Source organism: Branchiostoma lanceolatum, chromosome 3 (genome assembly GCF_035083965.1).
Source record: "Branchiostoma lanceolatum isolate klBraLanc5 chromosome 3, klBraLanc5.hap2, whole genome shotgun sequence".
Classification (NCBI taxonomy): domain Eukaryota; kingdom Metazoa; phylum Chordata; class Leptocardii; order Amphioxiformes; family Branchiostomatidae; genus Branchiostoma; species Branchiostoma lanceolatum.
Window position 1 is genome coordinate 12,455,794 of NC_089724.1, and position 23,640 is coordinate 12,479,433.

Below are 23,640 nucleotides of genomic sequence, written 5' to 3' on the forward strand. Positions count from 1 at the left end.
TCGAGTGTTCTTTCTTTCTTTATTCTTGCAACTGAGGGTTTAGTATGGGCTAGCACAAGCTCAGAATTGATTGCTCATCAGTAAGTGTGGAGAGTTCTTTAACCACTCATGCAGGGTGTTGCTGTCCTTATAAACTCTTTCATTTCCCTTAACTAGTAATACTGCACATCATTTGACATACAAGAAAATAGCAATCCATCAAATGAAAGAAACAGTACTTTTGAAAGATTGGTCTCCTTGTCTTTATGTAGCTGACCAAATGCAGTTCAATAATTTGGCCCATTGAAAAAGCAATACTGGACAAAATAGAATCATTCTTAAAGTGGTCACTAATTGTCTTGTGACAATATTGCAGCACAGCCACCATTCAGAAATGAATAACAGCATTTGAATTGCTAGTAGACTTTAACTAGACGAACACAATCTGTTATTGAAACACTTCACTGTACATTTAGTATATCTAGGTTGAGCCAGTCAGGCTTCTTTGACATTAAGCCAAAAACTTGACTTAAGTCTTCAAATTACATTATGTTTACTTTAAACTAGTGTGAATATAAGAGATTCAATGTGCTCTGATATCTTTGGTACATACATGATTTGCAGTCAATTCCTACAAAGTATGGTAAGGCCAATGTATGGTCAACATTACATGAGCCCATTTCACTTCTTCAATTGCATAAATATGCATAATTAAGGCAAAGTCAACACTTTTGTAACTACTAATAAATATTGCATTGATGGATTTTCAGAGAATATCTACATTACGACTGCAGCTCATACTACCTTTTGAATCCAAATTAAAGATGTGATCATTGCCAGCCCTCTTTCTCACAATATCAGTATCATATGCATATTATCTAACAGTAACACACACCTACGTCCAGTCACAGTGGTTATTGCACCATAGTGTCCTCAGAAACACACGACTCATATGCAACAAGCAAGGTTATGAAAATAATCTTAGATCAAAATAAAAAGATGCTGAAAGGAATCTGCACCTCTCAGCTTACCATTGTGTGATACAAAAGCTAATCAAGCAAGAAGCCAATAAAATAAAGGCTATTATTGGCTCTTTCTTTATAGTGCCATACAGCTCTATTCATTGCTGGAGCTGACATCATTGTCACAGCTTCATGTCAAAAGACTTAACTTTTTCCTTGAATGACATGAAGAACACACCTTTCCGAAGTGATTATGAGTTTTCAAAAGAAAATTCTTAGACATCAACCAATTAGATATCTATACCTCAAGTTTTGGTGAACTATTTGTACAAAATTGCAAACCAATATACAAAAGAAGTCATGAACTGAAGTTATTGCATCTTTTACTGACTTCTGGATCATTTAGATCTTCAATATCAAAGCTGCTTTTTATGTTCACAAAAGCTGAAGTGTTTAGAAGTCACCGTAGTTAAGACTGGCATGGTACATCAGCAACTGAGAATTAGAGTATTCCAGCCAGTCAGACGAACGGCGCTGCACACTTTCCACACCACTCAGCACCGTGGCTGTGAAAGACAGCAGAGTGCCAAGACAAAGCAGGGCAAACCAGATGTGATACATCTTGGCAAGGATCTTGTCTGTAAGTCGCTGTTTACTGACTTCATCTGCGAAGCTGAAAACCAACATCAGAACAACAAAAGCAGCCAGGAGGAGGAATGTCATTAGGTTGCCGACAAAGGCAGAAAACTGGAACAGGTAACGTAGGCAGGGGCGGCGGGACACGCCTTGGTAGCAGTCACAGCACCGCCGAGCCAGGTTGGACAGTATCGAGCACAGAAGGACGGTCCCACTGATCACAACTGCAGCGAACAGGAAGGAGAAGGGGCATCTGCCATCTTGATCCAGCTCCATGTTCCAGTTCCAACATACTGACACCTCTTTTGTAGAGTTTTCCTGCAACACAGGTACCATTCAATCTGATTTCCCTTTGATGGGTACTCCTTCCCACTAAGAATCACAGGCCATACTGAGAGCTGTACCAAGTACTTGCAATTGTTTATTCCTATTACGATATTCTTGAGTAAAATATTAAGAGTTAAAGGTACTGTAAATGCAGAAATGTTTGCGGGGATTTAATTTTGTGGTAGGGAGAAAATGGGAGTGTTTGCGGTGGTTTTGAGTTCACGTTTGAAACAATAGTAGCGCTACAGTCACACATTGGAGCGGCTTTTCGCAGTGGTTTAAGTTCCCGGTAAAGAGCTCACCGCAAAACCGCAAACATGTCTGCATTTACAGTACATGTATATGTCCCATTGTTAAGAGAATCATTTTCAATCTGACCGAGGTCTGATCATGACAGAGACTTACCGGTACACCTGAAGGAGAGATGGTGGCTATTGGCACAGAGAGGGAGTCATCTGATACATCCAGGAACACAGGCAAGATACTGCCCAATGTCAGGAACGTGCATATGAAGGACACCACTCTCAGGGTGGTGGGGTGGCACCCTTTCAGGGCCATGCCTGCTTCTGTCAGGGAAAACAACAAATTATGTACGTCAGGGAAACCATACTAGCAGTTTATCTCTTCAACTATTATTTAGTCCTCAACATTTTGGCCCATTTTAGAAGGGGGCGAAGTAGACTAAAATTATGACAAATACATATCCTTACTCAAGCCTCCTTTTACATTAGTGACGTTTACTACTTTTAAAGATAGTGAGGGTCACTTTCCATGACCACTAATTACCCCATAATTTACAGGAAGTGTCGTCACACTGTCAAGTCATGATGACCATGAACACAAGTAAATCGCAATATATTGAATATAACAGCAACAACAACAACCATGCAGCAAAAAAGCAATGCAAATCGACTCCAGAGGTTGTTACATACCTGGTGCGTGAGAAGACGACAGTTGACAGTGCTGAAATCTGTAGTTTCACACCAAACAAAAATGAGCAAATTTCCTCGTGACTCCTGCCTTACCCGGGGGCAAAGGTCAGGGATTTGTCCCGCCATGCACCGCGGTATTTAGACATGTTGTGACAACATGGCGGAAAGATCCTGACCGCCAAATTTGTCAGACTTCGAGACGCTCCACAGCAAGTTTCTTCTCGTTTGGTAAGTGTGTGTCCTGCTTGTATGCTTCCTGTAAGAGGTTGTTCTGTTGGAGCCTTCTGAAAAATGCTGTAGATGCGAAAGGTTCACTAGTAATAGCTTACAAATATCCCAACAGGTGGGTGCCTGGTTCTGAAAGTCAAGAAGATTCTTTCAGATAGATTTATTCTCGTTCAGTTCCCCCCAGTTTCCTACACGCCAGATTGTGAAGGATTGTTGAGTGTAGTAAGGGGTGCCCTGTCAGACTCGACGCTATCCTAGCAGATGTGTCAGACTTGGTACATGTACCTCGTCCGTCATGTCATGTCATCACCTGCGCATGTGCCGCAAAAATAAACTTGGACGTCATCAGCTTCTGGGGATTTAATATTATTTTAAACGGAACAGGGTGTGAAACTGAAAATGGCCTCACCAGAAATCATTTGAGTGTTCTGGATAAATCTATTTTTGATCGGGCACAGTACTGGTATTCATACTATTATGAGATTGCAAAGGTTAATAATGTCCTTGGTTAACGTTAAACATAACTTTACTTCTGTTAGGAAATATTCAAAAAGTTTCTTCAGTTTACTTTCACAATTATCATTCATAAAGATGTGAAAAATAACATTGTTGCTAAAAACGTAGAACCAATTTTAGCTACAGTATATTGTATGAGCAGTGCAGATTGAATTGAGTATGTGTAAGATAAACCAGTATTGATCTTGATGTTTGTGCTAACACAGGTGAATAAGTGAACGGCATCATAATGCTCTGTCAAACCTGTTGTTGATTTGTTGTCGGAATCCAAATTCATATCAAAATACAGTAGCCCTGACATAGTCAACCTGTGTGGCCCTCATCTCTTCAGTCCTTAACAGATGAGGACAACCTGTTGGCACAACCTGTAGTGCTCTGTATCACTTGCAACATTTGGGCATATCAGGTTTCTTTTGGCATATGTGGCACAAGTAAAATACCTTGATACTTGATACTTGATACAAAATGTTTGTACATGTACCAATCTCACTCTGTCCAGATCAGCAGTTTTAGAAATAAAATGTTCTCCTGGGGTTACAGTATTACATGAACCTTAAAGAGTGCTCAAATAGATCTAGATGGATAGACATTATTGTCCTAGTATCATATAGAATAGGAAACACAAAGGACAGAAATTATGTTTCAAACTGGAGGGAAACATAATCACACTCAGGATAGATGCCTTCTATCTTCTACCTAAGCCGTCATTTGCATTTGACGAGTTTACTATTTTATCTTGCTATGGATCCTCTGTCAATATTGACTTGACCTAATTTGATGTTTTGCTTTTATTGTTTTCAAAACAATTCCTTCTTGAAAGTCGCTTCTTTAACTTACCTGTTTTCCTCGCTTTTATCTGGTGATACAGGGCAGTGCACATGCTTTGTTAGAGACCATTGCCTCCTTTGTCGGCTGATGTTTTCATACCATTTCATGATCTCGATTGGTTATTAAAGAGACTCTGGATCGTCATTTTGTGTTGACCACATCATTGGATAAAGACAAGATCGTAATGACTTGTCATCGGTAAAGGAGACAACTGAACCAAACATAATTAATTTTAATATTCTTGGTCTTCTATTTAGAATGTTTTTGTTTTGACAACATTCACCCAGGAGGCTTTACATCAGGATCACTGATGATGTGAAGGCACCTGCTGAGCTTTAATAAGTCACTGTAAACATTTTGTCAAAGTGATACAACAACTATTTCCATCTTCAGAATATGCATGGTACAGTATGTATGCTGTCGTGAATGTAATTTGAACTGTAACTGTAAAACAAGTGGTATACAGCTGATAAATGTTATACAGTTATGGCTGATACTCCAATTTCCCCATACATGTCATTGTACTGCGGCATGCATACCAATAACTTAAGGCAGTGCAGTCAAAATGCCTAGTAATCATAGGGCACACCTCCCACCAATGACAGTTTGTCAATGTTGTATACTTGTAATGTATATGTGACTTGGTATTTGGTTTGAGTAGTCAACCATGTTATTTCAAGCATTCCGAAGTTACAGTGTCTAGATCTTGTAATGTGATGAAAGTTACTCAGTACTGGCACAATATCCTCGTTACACTTGAGGTATGTGTATCTTATGGGTCCAACTAGACCATGGCCTTCTCCTTACAGAGTTTCAATAACAAATTGGCATCAGGCTTTCAGCGTGGTATCCTACATATGATTCATGAATGGTGCACAGAATTTCCTTAAACAATTGGTACATACTATATCTCATGGGAAAAATCAAAATGACTATCAAAATCAATAGAGTGTGATTAGATATTGTGTAACTCTGTATTGTATAAGACAGCTTGAGGGCCGGTACAAAAATGTTCGTGACAAGAGACACACCCAGGTGCAGCAGATCCAGTTACTCACTACTCACACCCATTGTGCTCCATACAAAAGTCAATGGGAGCTTAACCCATACATGTGGTCACATGACGTATTCCTCAGGGTATCAAAACACCAGTTTGCTACATGTCCCATTTTCCTTATCCTGTGTCATGTGACCATTGCTTTTGTTTAGAAGGACTGCTAAATAATTCAGCCTTCCATGACAGTGACGATATGTTATTATTAAAGGACCCTGCAGAGACCTTTCCATTAGGGATAGGATTATCAGGAGTTGCGTTGAGCCTTTTATTATTCATAATTGAAAATTTATGAGGTAGGTCATCTTTAAATTTACTACACAACACCAACATGATGGAAACTAGGTCAAGACTCAAGAGGCAGTACTAGTGGTGTGAGCAAAAATATTGAAATATTGGATTGAATTGTACCAGATGATTCTGCAATGAGTTTATTCCTTTAGAATGCTTGTATCTGAAATCTTTCATACAATCAATGTCAAATATGGATAAGACTGAATAGTCTGGTATTAAGATTTGGGGCTAGCAAATTGATTGTTGAATATGCCTCAAACTCGTGCTGGCAATAATGAATTTTCCAGGATATGTTTTCACCCCCTTGCTTTGAGCCGACATGGCACAGTCCACTACTGCAAAGTACACACACGAACCTTTACTGAAGCAAAGGTCCCTGCCCATCGGTCAACAGTGTAGGTGGGTGGGAGACAACAGATGGCCTGGCAACACCTTCTGTTTGGGACAAACCGCTGGACAAATTTGATTCAGATTTACTGGTGAATTTCATGAAGTGCAAGTCAAGATAGACAGATGCTGGGATCCAGGACGTACTGACAAACAAGAGCAATGGTAGGAGTACGGTATCGTAAAATCTAGATCTTATCTCAGGTTGTTTGTCTCTAAATTGTTGTCTCAAACATTAATGGGCTGAGGTAACCCTTGTGCAGATATTGCGTATGATGATTGTTCTGTACACATAAAATTGCCCTTTGATACTTCTAGGTCTTAAACCTGTCCAATACAGTTTTTTCACACCTCCTTATATCACTGTTTCTCAGTAGTAGTTCTGAAGTCTTAGGCTTTTGTCTCTGTGTAGTTTCAAGCTACAGTAATGTTGTGTTAAAACAATCATGCAAACTGTATCGTTTTTTAGATCCTAGTACAGCTGTATTTCCAGTTGGAAATATTGCTGATTTCTACCCTACAATCAGCCATGGTAGAAATTTTATCACAATAATCAGTGTCTATAGTATATGGATTTCTATAAGGAAAAGATCCGTAGGCGAAATCCCTTGATCCAGAGCTAACACTGGCGAAAAATGTTACTGGTATGTTATGATGGCTTTGAGTTTCGCATTTACTTTTTTAAACAATAGATTTTTCCAACATTGTATATGTCTTCAACATGAAAGTTGCAATATAACTGACATGGTAACAAGAACGATAATGTCAAATAGCTTGGTGAAAATGTCAGTAGGCTGTCAGGAGTGTGTTTGACAAAGATTTATAATTACTAATTACTTTTGTCACCTGGAAGGGTGCTGGCCTGAAAGGCATTTGGAATATCCAGAAGAGTTGGTGTTCAGAAGATCTAGAGTAGGTATTCAATAAACAGGTGTTATGATTTCACTACTAGTGTATACTGTTGCAAATACATGTTGGATGGAGGTTGATGTGCTAGGCGTAGAGCATAAAATATACAGTGTATTTGAAGCAAAATCACTGATACCATATGATATTTCCCATACAGGTGATCCCAATAGGGTGATTTTAGACAGGAAAGACATAATTACAAGTATGATGTAGGTATTTCAAATTGCAGCTAAATAGTATTCTTGATAGCTTTAAGGTCTCGGACCGGAGTTTTTTTGCGATTTCGTATGTAGGCCGACACCCTCAGGTCGACGGGCTACAATTCCGCCGAGAAAAGTAGGACGGAAAATGTAATCACATGGTCAAAAAGCGGGTTTCTGCTGTTTTCCGATGTATTTATCGGTATTGTCCGTTGTCCCTTTATTTTGGGTAGAAACCATAGTAAAATGTAAATTTGGCATCCGAAAATTATCATTTTTTTACACTTTTTTGATCGAAGCTGCTCGGAAAAAACGAGTTTTCCTGGGGTCACGGCATATATGCTGAGAAAGCTTAAGTTAGTAAATGGTGTCTCTGAAAAATGAAAAAAATAAAAAAGTCATGTGATAACTTTTTCGCAATCTCCGATGACGCAAATTCGGTGAAAATGCATTAAAAACGATGCTATTTGGGTCATCAGGCGAGAAAACCGCATCACCGTTCCCGCGGACTAATACAAAAAAGGCTTCGATAGCGAACCAACTGCACCGCGCCCAAAAATACTACAACTCACGGGCTTTTCAGAAGATTCAAAATATTCATACACAGCTAAAACCATCACCAAGCAATCTCGGGCAGAAATCAGGGTGACGACCACGCACTTCCGGCAGATTACCGGGTCACGACCCAACCCCCCCCCCCCGTCACAATTGAACTCCGACCCGGAACCTTAAATATAATGAATGTGTTCCAACACAACAAGATAAAGTGACTAGTAGTAGTAACCGAGTTGTCTGCTGTCTGCACTAGAACTTGAGTAGAAGCCTTCTTTGATTCGTTTTGTCTTGTGTGTATAGCTCAGTCATTTATATTAGTGCATTAACCACCAATGCAGATTGATGAAGTTGCAGGCTAATGCTGGAGAGAAAGTGTTAACACACATGTTTGCTGGAAACATGATAGCAAATTAGGTTGTTTTTAGGGTGTCAGGTGTTGCCCCTAATTACCTACAACAGGTTTGTCATGTTAGATACAGAGTTCTGTTACAAAACAGCACATAGTATATATGCTTCAATTACTTTGAAGAATATAACAGAAATCTGAAACTACTGGGATACAGGTATTAGATGAATTGCTTGTGCAGGGCAACAAGTACAAACAGGTGGAATGATCATATGTGTAGCTTTCTCCCTTCTAGTACACGTGATCCACAAATCCTTAGCAATCACAAAGTTTGTCTTTCCCCTGGTCCTGACAGCTCATTCACTCTAGTGTTTTCCTTCGTGAGTGGCTATATATTTGGCGTTGACTCTACCACTGCTGTGATAGGAAAGCTATTGGCAGCACTAAGTCAACAGCCCAACCTGTTCGTAAAGAAATAATAGCAGGTAGACTAGTGTCAACTTATCACACCTGTTGTCACACCTATGTGTAACAGGTGCAACCAGGCTAAGCACTAAGGAAAAATCAACATGTTTGTGTGGTGAAAGTTGGAAAAGAGGTTTAGACTGTCCTTTATCCAGACTGTCTTTCGGTGACTGTTTGTGTCTAGTACATAAAATTCAGATAGTTTTTCTGTTGGGTGTCTGGCTCAGTTGGACTTGTTAGACATGTTTTTGCTGTTAAGATACATGTAGTTAAATGCCATGTTTCCTAAGCCTGGTCCGTGACAAGAAGTCATCATTCCATAATCAGTCGATTGTCGGACAGTCCCAACAGATCAGAGTGGTACCTGTAACCGCCAATCAAGGACAGTTCACATTCTTTCTGTAGCTAGTGATGACTTCATTCATGCCTTTGAACAGTATTCACTGAAATCACTGACGTGTTGGGGTGTTAGCAAACTTGGGGATGAGCTCATTCAACCAGAAATCTCCACTGCCTGTACACACAGGTAGTCTGGTGGTATAGACTACAATCATGGTGAATATTGTGAATTCTATGATATTGAGTACATGTATATAGTGACTGTAGTGTGTCTATCGTTATGAAAAGGCAAAGGTTTGATATGTAGAATGTAAATTTGGTGTATGAAGTCTGTATAGTTTTTGTAAGTAATGTTTGAATAGGTTTTATAAACCATCATGTTCCCTGTCTTCATAGCAATATCATCAAGCCCGGCCATCTTGGATCAGGAAACCTTTCTGAACTTAATGATTTATAGCACATTTGGATGTTGTAGAGTCAACAGAGGAACAATTATAGTAAAAGCTGTTGTATAAGCTAAGAATAGCTCTAAATGATTTTCCATTTTCAGCCCCGTTTATAACCAGCTACACATAGATCTATGGTACAGTGTTTGCATAATGCCAGCATTTCTAAGGTCTTATTGTAAGTGGCAGCAAAAGAAGGAAAGTTCATTCAAGGACGTTAGAATTATGACTGTGAGTTATTAGTAACTTATTACAGTAACATTTTGTAAATGATTATAGCCTTGGCCATTATAAATGATAAGTTATTCTTTTGTGCTTGTGAAGACCACATTATCAAAGTTCAACGTACTACATATACTGATATAGCTATAGCCTTCTGCTGCACAGATGTGTAGATTTTCACCTGACACTTACAAATAGCACATCCTCTAGAAAGATCTGTGCCTTGTACCTTTGCATATGTAGAAAAAAACAAAATTGCCTTAAGATTATAAGAAAACAATTTCTGTCTCATTCATCATGTTTGGAAAATCCTGCAAATATTCAAAAGCCTGCTGTTTATGAAAGGATTACCCAAAATCCTGTCTACAGATTATTGGAGTAAGGAAATATATTGATGGGTTTAAGTCAACCACATGTAATTGTTTTATGACTGGTAAAGTGCAACAGTTGGCTGGTGATTGATTTTTGTTTCTATGTATCAGATTCTATCTTAAGTATGACCAGGTTAGGTACTGTTTCAACAATAAGGCCACACATGATGGTGACCTAAAAAGATGAAAGGAAAGAGATCAAAAAGAATTGGCTTACTCTTTGATGCCCGGATATCAGAAAGACATGTGACAGGAACTTGTGGAAACACGTGTGTCACCTCTAAAAAGAGGATGAACTGAACTGAACTAATGTCCTTACGGAATCCTTCATAGTGTACAGCATTTATCGCTACTTAGATTATGAAAGTGGATTTTTGTCTTGAGTATGTTTTGTAGTTATCAGTATCAAAATATGTAGCTGTTATAAATGTCTAGGTCTTTTCTGTTCAAGTGGTTTTACTCTTGTGTTGTGTTTACTTGAACATGTCCACTAGTGATGTGATATTGATTTCCTGCCATGTACATCCCCAAAGTCGTAATTAGTATTGCTGCAGTATGTGGAGGCTGCTTGTTTCAAAAGCCTTTCATTTCAGTAACAATATTGTTTTGATGATGTGGGTGCAAAGTATGTCACCAGTTTTCCCTAGTGTAGCAAGTTGTAGGCACTACATACATAAATGTGTGTTGAGAAGGAATTTGATTTATGTGATAATACATGTACAAGTCCAGGGGGATTGAAAAGTTACTTTGCCATCTGTGCAGTACACAATGTAGCCTGTGATGTCTATATGCATGTGTGGGTTGGTCCTATTGTCAAGCAATCAGTTCTGTGGGGAATATGATTTGGCTAGAAGGACGGGAGAACTGGCGCATCCCCGTCTTGTGAACAGCCAACGAAAGGGTATGTCACCCTGTAAAAAGGGCAGTATAACCCCATCGTAGCGAAAGCATGTCGACTGATGATGATGATGATGAGAAGTGTTTGCTTCACATGTCTTTTGTGAAACATTTGTGACAATCAATGTGAATCATATTTCACTTGTGCTAGTAGAGTGCACATCAATACCAGGTGGACTGTAACTATACATGTATAACATATATTTTACTACATATTATTTCTGCATACATGGCTGACAGAATCCCAATTCCCATGTCAATAAGTCCAGTTCTTGTAAAGCTTAGACTGGGGTGATGCATCTCATGCCCTGCTGCCTACATATACTAGTCTTAGTGTATTTCCAAATAATTGTAGTTTCATGTGAGTAAGTGTGGTCGTATATATCAGGGCTGTCTCTGGCCAGGACCCATGCTTGCTGGGACAAAAAATTCACCTCATCTATTCCAAAAATAGGAACTTCATGAAATGATATTGATGAAGATGTATTTTTGAAAGCTTAAAATGACAGATTTAACAACCGAAATTAACAACACAGGCTTCCAAACAATGAGTGGGACGGAAAAAAATTGAAAACTGAAGAGAGCCTTATGTTGACATAAAATCAATGATATTGTCTAACCTTTGCAAATAAATGATGCATATGCATGTGGTAAAATTCAATTAGAATGATGTGTTTACAGTGAGTAAGTGAACATTGGACTATTTTTAGGGACCTCCTGCAATGTTGCTCTCATTTTTGTTAGCAGTTTGCTTATTTGCTGTTCTTCATATCTTTTCCAATTGACAGTAACATTATGATCATCATATTATTTTGCCTTTCAGGAGGTCAGAGTAATCAAAGATGTGACATGGGAGAGGAAGGTCTGCCACAAGGAGGGGGGCCCTCCAGACTCCTTCCACTGAAAGGGGGTCCTTCCCCTGGGATCGCTTTCAACCCCCCTCAATTCCTCCCTCCCATCTCAGTCACAAGTTTAGAAGACTCAGGACCGCTTCTCCTGAACCAGGCTTCCCTCCAACCCAAATACACCTTACACGTGACCGACACAATGCGACCGGGATCGTCCGGCTCAGAGCGGTCCTTGGCAACGCCGGCGTTTGCGGTAGAAGATGTGGAACAAACAGCCGAAGTCCTGGGAAGTTGTTTCCGCTTGCTAGATTCTGCCGGCCACATTGGGCTGCAAAGACGCGATCACGGCGTTTCATTCGTCCATTGTCGCAATGGGGCAACTGTTGCAAAGAAGTACTCTGAGCTGAGACACTTAATGGAAAGTAGGGCTCATTTGCTTCTACTGAAAGACTGTGGATTGAGAGTATCTTCTGCAACGACTTTTGTACAGAGCATCCAGCTCATGGTGAATGAGGAGTTGAAAGTTTGGCAGGAGATCTCCAAGGCAAAGACTGAGGTGGAGGGCACAAGCTCTCGGTTGGAAATCCTGGGCAGCATCTGCGACGACCTGCGGAGTCACGTATTACACTGGGACGACATACAGAGAAGAATGTACACAAATAAATGGCTGCGGGACTGTGTATTGCGGCTGCAGGAAGAGCTGGCACCTGTACGGGAAATGTTGTTGCAAATACGTGACGAAGCCCTGTACTGGGTGCAGAGACTCATCATGACGGGTCTGCACGTCTTCGCACACTGCGAGATGGGAGAAGTGTCAAAAAAAGGCTTGTGGAGTATGGCCCGTGGTATTGAGGTCTACAACTCCCTTGTATCTCAGGTCCAACATTCCAGGCATAGACCAAAATATGGTACATCCTTCCAAACTGACACCTCCTCTCTCCTGCATGTGTCAAGGTCCAATTATATGTGCAATAGTTTCACTGGTGTAAAACCAATTCCACTGCAGAGAATCCTTCTCATCCTCAGTCATGAACACTCTAAGAAGGCAGCTAAGATTGTGCATGACTTTTTTGCTGGGAATGGTGAATTCCAGTCCCTTATAAGAACTCCTAGCTTGCCCAAATTTGACTGGCTAGGTTATCCCAACGATCAAAACGGTCGTCAAAGTAGCAATACTTCGGACTACCATAGCGACACTTCAAGCCAAATGAGTAGTACTACAAGTATGATGTTAAAGGTGGGCAACCTGAAATCTCCTGATCTGTCCAAAGAAAATCCTCCTTTGATTGAATTCACAACGGAGGAAGAATACCTCATTTCTGCTTTCCTAGAAGTCGTGTCAAAGTCCACAAACTTCTTACGACGTACTCCCAAGAAACCACCAGTTCTGGAGGGCAAGGCAATTTCAACTGAAGGGAACATGAAAGCCAGAAGTTTGACATTCGGGGAGTACAAGTTGCCCACTCCGCAACAGAACCTTCACAATGGCAAATCAACAGACAAACTGAACGAAACTTGGTCCGGGGAGGATACAGATGCGAGCTCGTCTACAAACGGGCAGCGTCGGCGGAAGAGCGTGACCTGGGGAGATAGTGTGGACTCCAGCCTGCGGGTTCACCTGCGAGGGAGATACCTACAGATGGTGTGGCAGAGCTTCGGTGCCAACCTTGCGGAGATGGTGTCTGAACCAGTGTGGAGAGGGAACCCTGCAGGACTGGGCCCTATTGTCCTGTACAACCCTACAGTAGCCATGTTGTTGCTGCACATGGTTACACAGGTGTCTGCCAAAGGTGAGCACAGCCACTATTCATCTTCTACATTTCAGTTCACTTCTGCACTGCAGATATTTATGACATAAAATACATGTATATTATCTACTAAAGACTTACATTGTATTTACATCAGGTTTGTTTATTTTCTTTAGATATTGTCTGATGAAATATCTTGCTAAACACAGCAACACTGTCCTTGGTGCTGAAAAGGCCGTCAATTGTCCGGACTGACCTTGCAATCACAAAATCATACTGAATGGGCAATTGAATGGCCATATAAAATAGGCAATCAAATGACTATCCATGCACATGTCTATAAATGACTGCCATCCTATCAGCAGGGAACTTGAACTCGACTCAGTTAAACTTAATTTTAGAATGGCTATTTTTGTGGAACTTAATTTGTAACATGTTATTACTGAAAGGATTTTATGAATATGAAAGCAAGCCATGATCAAACTTCAAAGATGTAACATGTTTTTATCAGTAGACTGAGAATCCTCACATGTGGTTACTGTCAGTTTTACAACCCCGCCTGCATATCCCAGTGACACAGGTGTTTTCAGACATGTTCTCATTATCTGCTGCCATCTTACTTGATAAGACTAATGACGGGCGTCAGGTGCGGGGGATGAGGTGATTATTGAAGTGCAACACTTCATCTGGGGAGCCAAGTGAAGTAGAAAAAAAGCCAATCAAATATGTTTGTTACTGAAACTATTGTCAAAACTGTCTTTGCTGACTTTTTGTAGAAAATTCACTTGCATAGTAGGTTTATTTGATTTCTTATACCAGGGTGCTTTGATAGAGTACAATAGACTCCAGACCTAATTTACTTATACTGTATGCCTGTCGTGTCACAACAACGTGTAATGTAATATTATGATCTCATGTGTTGAGCATAATCAGATAAACCATGTACATGTACCGAGCACTGGCCTGCAGGCTTTGAAAATCTTCCACAGAATGGGGATGACTCATTGCGATCAATGATTATTAGATTCAAAACAGATTAAACATCAACGAACTTGAGAAGAATTCATCAATTCACAATCTTTTCTCTCCATTAATGGAAACATTGAAATTGATGTGACCAATGAAATGGTGTGTTATTTAAGATTGTGTTGAAGTTGGATCTTTAGTTTCTGCAGGCTTTGAAAATCTTCCACAGAATGGGAATGACTCATTGCGATCAATGATTATTAGATTTAAAACAGACTAAACATCAACGAACTTGAGAAGAATTCATCAATTCACAATCTTTTATATACCATCAATGGAAACAATGAAATTGATGTGAACATTGAAATGGTGTGTTGTGTTAAAGTTGGATCTTTAGTTTCGTAAGAGTATAAATGTAACAAACTGAAGGTAACAGAAGAACCCACAAACCCACATATTCACTGAATCCTTCAAGTACAATAAGTACTGTATAGTCTGTTGTGAAGTACTTCATATATTTTATTTCATGCTCAACATCATTTTCATCAGGGATACATCATGTATCTTATTGTCACCAATTGCAGCATGTTAATCTGAATGTGTTGTTTGTGCAGACATGCTCCCAACATCAGCAGTAGCAGCGCTGCAGCCTGTTCTCCACAGCTTACACCACACAGCTGCTGTACAGGACTGGGACACTGGTAAGATGCTTACTGCTCTGTCCGTTTTTGACTTGAAAATGATGTATTTCAGGCCTGTTTATCATACCCCCCCCCCAAAAAAAACCCTCAATTAAATGTGTTATGTAGGTACAGTCAAACCTGCCCAAGGCGACCACCCGGCGGACCGAGCAAAAACGGTCGCGATGGACAGGTGGTCGCCATGAAGAGGATTCGATTCACATGTTTCCAGGTCGAGGTTTTCAAATACAGTACGTAAATGGATGGAAATTATGTGAATTTAGACAGCATGACCCCCACCAGGTTTAATTCTCATTGACAGAAAGATCCTACAAAAATTTAATTTTCCGTTATCGTTGTAATAATTGTATAATGTTACCGCTACATCGTGTACAAATTTTCGTCATAGTTTTGACTACAAAACAATGGTTGCCTCCAAACTCTCGCAGCGCCCTCTCGCATGCACACGTTACATTAAATAGTACACACACACACACACACACACACACATGCGCGCACATCATCGAGTTTTAAGGCCTATGACAAATCCCTAGATAGCACCTGCTAGCCCTGAGCCTTTTTTGGGGCGCCGACCGCTGGATAAAAGGAGCAAAAAGTTTTCGATCTGACAACTAAAGATGAAAACGGAACGGTGTGATTTCGTCGCGCCGCCAAGCTCGGTGCGACTGCATCGAAAGGTAAGCCACTCACTTGCAGCAGAACACACAGCGTCAAATAAAGGTTTGTGAGATTCATGGAAATAAAAAGAAAATAAGAATATCAATTTTCATCAATAACTAGAGTATTCGTAAATGTTCATGCACAAAAGCGTGTTTTAGAAAGGTCAGCGGTACGCCAAATCCGGGTCGCGCCAAATCCAAGATGGCGTCGGGACCAAGGAACAACATTTCTCGCCCGATGTTTTGCCCGCCGCAATGTCATTTTACGGTGGAATTTAGTAAGACACAGACACATTTTGGTTGAAAATACACAAATAGATAGTAATTTCTGTGAAATCTGACTTTTTGACGCCATTCACTACGTATTTGTTTTGAAAATTGAGTATAAACCGTACTGAGTTTGCGGTACACCATAAGATTACGATAGGCACAACAAGATCACAAAGGTGACAAACATTTGTCTTTACAATGTTTATAGGGGAACGTTTTATCAAAACACTTCATGGAAGAATCGATGCTATAACATAACTATTCCATATATTTTCTTATTTTTGTCCTTCAAAGTTTTGAAAACATTTCCGTGAAATACGACAGCAAAATGATCCGATGTCACCACACGCTTGAAAAGTAGGCGGCCGCCATGGGCAGGGATCGTGCTCTGTGCGGTCCCAGTTCGTGGCGGTCGCGGTCGCGTTGGACAGGTGGTTGCCTTGGGCAGGCAGCTTAATGCTTGTGCCTATGGGGAAAATTTTCGGGACCGAGAAAAAGCGGTCGCCATGGCCAGGTGGTCGCGTTGAAAAGGTGGTCGCCTAGGCAGGTTTGACTGTATGTCTGAAAATTGCTTCTTTGCACTTTATACTTCTTTCTGACTAGAGTTGAAGAAATCGTTTCACATATCCAGCAGCATAGCTAGCATCATGTGCATCTTTTTACATCTCAAACCATCCATAGTGTTGTGTGAAGAAACACCATTCTTTTCAAACCTTCATAGTTCATACTCTGATTCTACATTTACCTTGGGTACTAGTGCTTTGAAGAAGATGGCAGCCTCAACATGTGAAAACAATTCTTTTTTTCTCTCCAACTCTCCGTAGGGTGAGAGTTGTTGTAGGGCATTTATAACTAGGCACATGTTAGATATTCATATTGTTCATTGTCTGAATACCTCCAGCATTTTGCAAGGCACTGTCTACATCTGCCAAAGACAAGTGTGTAGCTGTGCCCATGGGTCCAGGAGACTTTGGCACTCAGACTGTACAACTGTTCCGGGAAGTGTGCTATCCCCTTCTGAGTGTCCTGCAATCTGTGGAGAACAGCCTCCAGAAGGGCTATCCCTCAGGTAAGGCATTCTCCTGAGAACTTACACCACCTTTCCACTAGATGCTGCTATGGCTGAGTGACCAAAGAATTGACAGACTGCTCAAGGAACTTCATACACAAAGAACACTTTTTTTTTACCGTATGTGTGTTTTGTTGTCATACACTTGCACCATGCATCATATTTAAATCAGTCAAGGGTCACACAAATCCAATTTTTGTTGCTCAATGGTGGCTCAGCAATCGCTGTCTAGTGGAAAGGGTGCCTAACTAATTATCAATCAGTCAAGAACCTGTTAAGATTGTATAGCGTTAGCTGCTCTGTAGTATATATGCCCAGAGGGAGGTTAAGAGTAACATGATAGAAAGTATACGGATGACCTTTTTCTTTCTTTCTTTCTTTCTTGACATTTTTCTTTCTTTACATTTCAGGACAAAATGGTGTCATCCCTCCACTGGCAAACTACCAGACCCAACTGCTGCTGTCCATCCCGCCCACTCTGGCTCGCCTGGTGGCAACACTCCAGTCTGCCTCCCACTGGCTCAGCACCAAGACAAACCTGTACCTGTCCTCATGGACACTGGACAAGTTCTTACTGCTGTCACAGAGAGATCTCAAGGTATGGCAGCACTCCTGTTGGAGCTTTGAAGCCGTAATATTCATACTGCAGGGATATCAGTGTTTTTGTCCATCCCGGAGCTGAATGGTGAGACCTTACAGTGGGTGAAGTTGAAACTGTCTGCTTGAAATTGGTTCTTTAAGACTGCCCAGAGAACCACATCCTGGCTTGATTATGTTAAACCGTCAGCCAGACAATCCAGATGATAGCAGACACAAAGTGATGTTAAGATCAGCTAAATATTGTGCGTCCCAAGGTCAAATAAATGTCTATCATATTGCCAAAGCTTGGAAAGAATTCCAGCATTTTGTACCTGTCTGTGCATGCCATTTCTGATCTATGTTGTGTTTTTCTGTCACCCCGACAGGTTTTGACAGACACAGCGGTGATGTCCCTGAAGCAGAGCAGACAGCTGTACATGCTGGCAGAGTCGGGAGGGGCTAACTACCAGCTCAAAATCAGGCTCAACCACATGGTGCAGCAGCTCAACCACATCAGTGCTGGTCTACATGTAAGTACCACTGTCACACTCCATAGCATAGCTCATGGTATTCTGGGGAAGTGTTGTGTCAGCCAAATTGCTTGAGTCTCTGCCTTTTTGTCTTTCTGCATTCTTTTCTTTGAATGTTTGAAATGAGGTCACTCTTGTTGAGCAACATAGTGACAATGAACTCAAGCTGCCCATATGAGACTTATCATTGAATTGGCGAAGTACAGTATGTTATATACAAATTTTAACACAGCATATTGTATATGAACCTTTCTTGTGCCCCCACAGTGCCTGTCCAGTGCAGCAAGTCAAGCCTTCTCACAGGACTGCACCAAGATGACCACCAACTTCTGGCAGGAATGTATGCCAACTGGCAAGGTCTGGAGGAAGAAGAGCAGTCTGGGTAATTTCCTGTTGTACTTGCAACACATGTACATTGTGCCATGTGTGAATTGCACAAGTTTCCGGATTGGAATCCAAATCTTTTCCAAAATTTGGATCATGGAGACAAACATTAGGAGGATCGGGTCTCCTTTTAGCTTAAGAAGAGGATTTTGTTTTAAGTATAAAAAAGATAAGATGTAATTTTTATACACTGTACTTGAAAAAAAGAATTGAATAAAAGTGCTTTTCTAGCTAGTCTAATGCCCAAATTGATTCCGGTGGGACCGCTGAGTCTTGATGTATGAAACGCATTTCACACCTTGATGCCGAAGGAAATCTCCTTAAAAATTTATGTGGCCATTTTCCCAAAGACGTCTGTATGTGTGTAAAGTGAGGCCTTAAAATAACCTCATTAAGCCGCCTCCACAGCAACCTTGGCACGTCCTTGCCATGTGTAATCTGTGGAACGGTGCTCTCTCATGTGTGAAAGCTTCCTGCCGGAGTAACCGCAGGTTGTGCTGACAGGGCTTTAATGGAACAGGACAGACATTCTGTCAGCTAGGAATAACTGTCAGGTTGAATCCTCCCTCACACTGACATTTACCACTAAAACCACTGGGACGATAGCTTTCTTTTGTATATTTGGCAAATGGGCTGTACTGGATGCCAAAGGTTAAAACAGAAATTTTGACATGTACAAGGAGTTATTTCAGATTTGGTGAGGATGAAAGTTAAGTGTCAATCAGGATTGAGCAAATATTGCCAGGTGACAATAAAAATGCCCAAAAATAGATCAGCAAGGACATGACAAAAAATGTAAAGATAGAATTGGGAGGAAATGTTGTTACATCCGAAAGATGTAATCATTTTGGCAGTACAAACATGGATAATGTGCTGCGATAGTAATGTGCCTTCTTTCATGGGGAGCTGAGATGGATCTCCATATCTTTATGCTTGGCTGGACTTACATGTGTACTTACAAGGGTAATGTTAACCCCACTGACCTATGCCCTTTTTTAGGTGGAATTGGATTGTAGAATATTGAGCTGTCTTACAGATGTTGTTGCCTGCGGATGTGATATCATCAAAGTGTCATTGATGTTCCATTCACCTGTCAGATCAAAGCAAATTGGAAACAAAATATGTTTATAGTTTACTTTGAAATGCAGAAACTTCACTCTCTTATGTTTTCCCAGTAGGTACTGTTCTGTTGTTTATGGGGTTTTTTTTTTTCTTTGCCCATTTCCAGACCTGCCGGAGGAACCCAACACTTACGCTGAACAGGCGGTGGAGACTGTGCTTTTCCCTGTCACAGAGGGGGTGAGCAAGCTGAAGACAACAGCCCAGATCTCGGCTGTTTCGGTTGTTGTCAGTGCCATGTTGGAGTCCTGGTTGGGCCACATACTGAAGGAGAGGATCAAGTTCAGGTGTGTATTGTGTTTAACAGGCTAAGGAAATCACAGTGGAGTTCATTTCAGGCATTTCTGTATGGCCTTGAAAAATTTATATTTGTTTGTACACTGTGATGGGTCGTAGGTATGATCATTTGCTGTTACATTTATTTGTAACGAGGTAAAAATTAACCACTGCAATTATTTGAGTTATTGTGTAAGATTACAAAACAACTAACTAATCAACAAACCAATCAACAAAGTTACTCCACCTGATAAATAGATCAATAATACCATTTTGTTGTTACAGTTACCATGGTGCTCATCAGCTTCAGGTGGACTTCAGCTGCGTGAGGAACTTCATCTCCTCCGAGTTCAGCAGCCTGTCAGGAGACGCCCAGCAGAGCATCCTGTCCCTGGATGCCTTCAAACACGTGGAGGGGGTCGTCACGCTGCTGAAGAAGCAGCCGTTTGGCAGGAAAGGGAAGAGTGAGACAGGAAGTGACGGTGTCCTGAAACTCAGCCACACTTTGGAGTCAAACAGTGAGTTGGATGAAATGTCCTGCAACTGCTCAGAACTATATAATAACAAAATTCAGCAATGGGTTTTAACAAAGCTTTCCTTTTTCCCTCTCTTTTGCCCTGTTTTCACCGTCATTCAATAAAGTTATTCCCTTCCTGCATGTTTCTGTTTTAAAAAGAAGTACCTATGTGCTCCACCTACTCTACTCTACTACATGTGTACCAACTTTGTGAGGAAACATTTTTAGATGACAATTTCCATTCATGTGCTAACAAACAAGGCTTCTCTTTGCTTATTTCTAGAAGCCAGTCCCATTTTTATAAGATAATATTTTCTCTTGATTATCAGTAATGATTTCTATGTGTGTACTGCTGCAGTGTCGGAGTACAGCCACAGTACAGGCCCTGGGTCCAACCGTGGCAGCTTCAGCAGTGACAGCCCCATCGCTAACGGCAGCGACAGCGATGTGGCTGTGGGGGGCAGTGAGGAGGACTTGTACCGCCTGCCCAACCGCCAAGCGTGGCTGGCTCTCAGGGTGCACGGTGGGGAGAGGCAGTGGAAGCTGCCATCCTTCCCATGCATGTCAGGACAGACAGATGTGTTATGACCTGAACTGGGCAACAGTACTAGTGTCAGCAGCCTTGCTACCGTCTATGGTACAAGAGGCTTTGCATGGATGGAAAAAATCATGTAGTCACAAAAGTGAAATTTGCCAGAGGGAGATCACTCCTTTGTTGGATTATACTTCTGTGGCAAACACAAGCTCTTTGACCAATTGTTTTATTTTGCACGTCGATTGTTGCAGGCAGTTGACTCTTGGACCTTTGAACTGTACAAAGCCATGATGCCCACATTGTGTTGGTCATCTAGATTTGCATATACTACTAGTACATGATATACATGGGATAGCCAAAAAATCTGTGGGAGAGGGGGTGGAGTTTCCAATATGTTGAGGTCTTTAATGGAAGGGATGTGTGCTGTGCTGTATATATGTAGGACACCACCCCCCAAGTCCAAGTTTCTACCTACAAGGCCCTCCTCCAGTGCAGAATAATGTCATAAGTAAGCTTTGAAAACAGGACCTCTAAACTTGCAGCCATACAAACAAGATTAGGGTTAGATGTGTATAGCAACCTCAGCTATTTGTGCTGTGCCATAGGTTTGACCCAATGTTGTTTGGGGTTGAGAAGATAATCAGTGTGAAGTATGATGTACATGTACTGTTACAGCTTTCTGTAACACTGCATCATGTTTCATGTATGAGAGTCATTGACTGTGTTGTGTGTTAGAAGTAAATTTGTTGCTTTGTCCTACGTGATGTGAAGTCTTGTTTTTGTCAAATTATACTTTGGGCAGCTACTGCAATGTACATGTTTGTATAGTGAATAAATCTTGATATGAAGTATGTTAAGTAGTGGGAAAAGAGCCAGCTCTTGTACAGAGATGAAGAAATACAAAGAAATCATGTTGCCATTGGTAAAGTGATCATTGTCTTTCATGTGTATGCTGAGAAGTTAATGTGATGAAGATTTCTTCAGGAATATATTGAAGGAAATATGACTGCGAAATATGACTGCAGATTTAAAGTCATTTAAAGAACAAGAAGTATGATAGTTGGTCTTTTAAGCCTCTGATGTGTACATTATATTTTCTGTGGTATTTTAATGCTTTATTATTGTTCTTGTGTGTGCTAAATGTACATTGTGTTAGTGAGCAGTTTTTGTTTGGATTGAAACTACCTCAGGGCATGTGTACCTGTGCATATATTGCGGAAGGAAATGTTGCAATGTATGAACATAAACAAATCTTTTTATTTCAGATCCTTAAAAATGAACTTGACAGGTAAAACATCATGAAGATCCTAATGTCAACCACATACTGACATTCAGTTATTCCATTCCCTGTTATTCTTCCTTCTAAAAGTGACTATTTGCCTCTGCTTTGTTCTTCAATCAAATTTATATGTACCACAACTATTGTGTAGCAATGATAATTTAGACTACCTAAGAATGTCCAGAGGATTCCTGCAGACACTTGTTACGCTGTGGGTTATTAGTTCCTTCAGAGGCACCTGTCTGTAATGTCAGGAATTGAATATCAGCTTGCACTACAGGACCAAGGAGGTTTAAAATCAGGACGTGCGTCTGTATAATCAGATGTAAATAAGAAACAGTGCACCTTATGAATTGTAGTAATATTGTTCTGATGCTTTGGATATTTTATATTATGCTCAAAGTTTTCTATGTATACAGTACATGAGAGCTGTATAGTATAGTCTATTTGGACTGTATCTGTGGAAACAAATTAAAAATATTCCAAAAGATGATACAAGAGTACTTGTCGATACAAGAGTACTTGTCATATTGTACATGTACATCGCGTGTTGTGTAGGATGACATTTAGGACTGAGAGAAAAAGAATAGATGTTTTTCAATACGCTTTACTGTAACATTGCTTGTATTCTGTGTGAAAAAGGTCATGGTAATCTAAAGTGTCACTCTGTGACAGAGGGTATTGTTTGCTTGGGTTGTTCGACTGCGTTCCAGAGCATTTGGTTCCCATGTACAAACATGATTGTCTTCTTGTCTGTACCGTGACTTACTGGCTTTCCAGTTGCCCTCTGTGACAGGCATTGTCCATGTGATGGAGGGATGCTACAAGAAGGCAGTAATATCTTCCTGTAAGCGTTGATTACTTGATGAGTCATTGAGGTTTCTTTCCTAGTATTTTGCCCATTCTGCTGATCCTTAAGCTTTGCTTCTGCAGTTCTGTTGGGATCCTTGATAGGATCAAGTCGCCGCGGCGGCTTCTGTCTGAAATGAAATCGATTTGAAACAGAACGTGTGGGAAAGGCAGCTGGCCCATTTGTACCGAGCTGGAAGTCTTGTTCAGGCTTGACAGCATGCTTGCCGCTGAATTCAACTTGCCTGACTCGCTCCAGGGCATAGGACAGCGACTGCTGATTCTGCAAATCAAATTAAGATAACAGTCTTCAGTGATATGTACAAGGTACAGACATGAAAATAATATATGGCATCCAAGAGCTGTATGTGGCTCGTGCAGGTCTGCATTACCACCTCTTCTGAATTTCTGATACATG

General features: G+C 40.7%; 2 protein-coding genes across 4 annotated transcripts; one reads left to right on the plus strand and one right to left on the minus strand.

Moving 5' to 3' along the window:
* LOC136430335 (uncharacterized) lies at positions 1-2,945 on the minus strand. The gene is made up of 3 exons (XM_066420845.1): positions 2,837-2,945; positions 2,310-2,470; positions 1-1,895 (listed from the first exon to the last, which is right to left on the minus strand). The coding sequence occupies exons 2-3, from the start codon at positions 2,460-2,462 to the stop codon at positions 1,395-1,397; spliced, it is 654 nt and encodes a 217-aa protein (XP_066276942.1). The 5' UTR covers positions 2,463-2,470; positions 2,837-2,945; the 3' UTR covers positions 1-1,394.
* Positions 2,946-2,954: 9 nt separating this feature from the next.
* On the plus strand, positions 2,955-22,863 carry LOC136430328 (uncharacterized). Of its 3 annotated transcripts, none has more exons than XM_066420832.1 (10): positions 2,955-3,064; positions 11,717-13,531; positions 15,070-15,156; positions 16,987-17,154; positions 17,565-17,752; positions 18,120-18,263; positions 18,531-18,645; positions 19,876-20,053; positions 20,328-20,560; positions 20,918-22,863. In XM_066420832.1, exons 2-10 carry the CDS (start codon positions 11,743-11,745, stop codon positions 21,145-21,147), a joined length of 3,132 nt encoding a protein of 1,043 aa, XP_066276929.1. In that variant the 5' UTR covers positions 2,955-3,064; positions 11,717-11,742; the 3' UTR covers positions 21,148-22,863. The 3 variants fall into 3 exon arrangements, with proteins under 3 accessions (XP_066276929.1, XP_066276931.1, XP_066276932.1); XM_066420834.1 differs by lacking the exon at positions 2,955-3,064 and adding an exon at positions 6,117-6,308; XM_066420835.1 differs by lacking the exon at positions 2,955-3,064 and adding an exon at positions 9,052-9,173.
* The last annotated feature ends 777 nt before the right edge of the window (positions 22,864-23,640 follow it).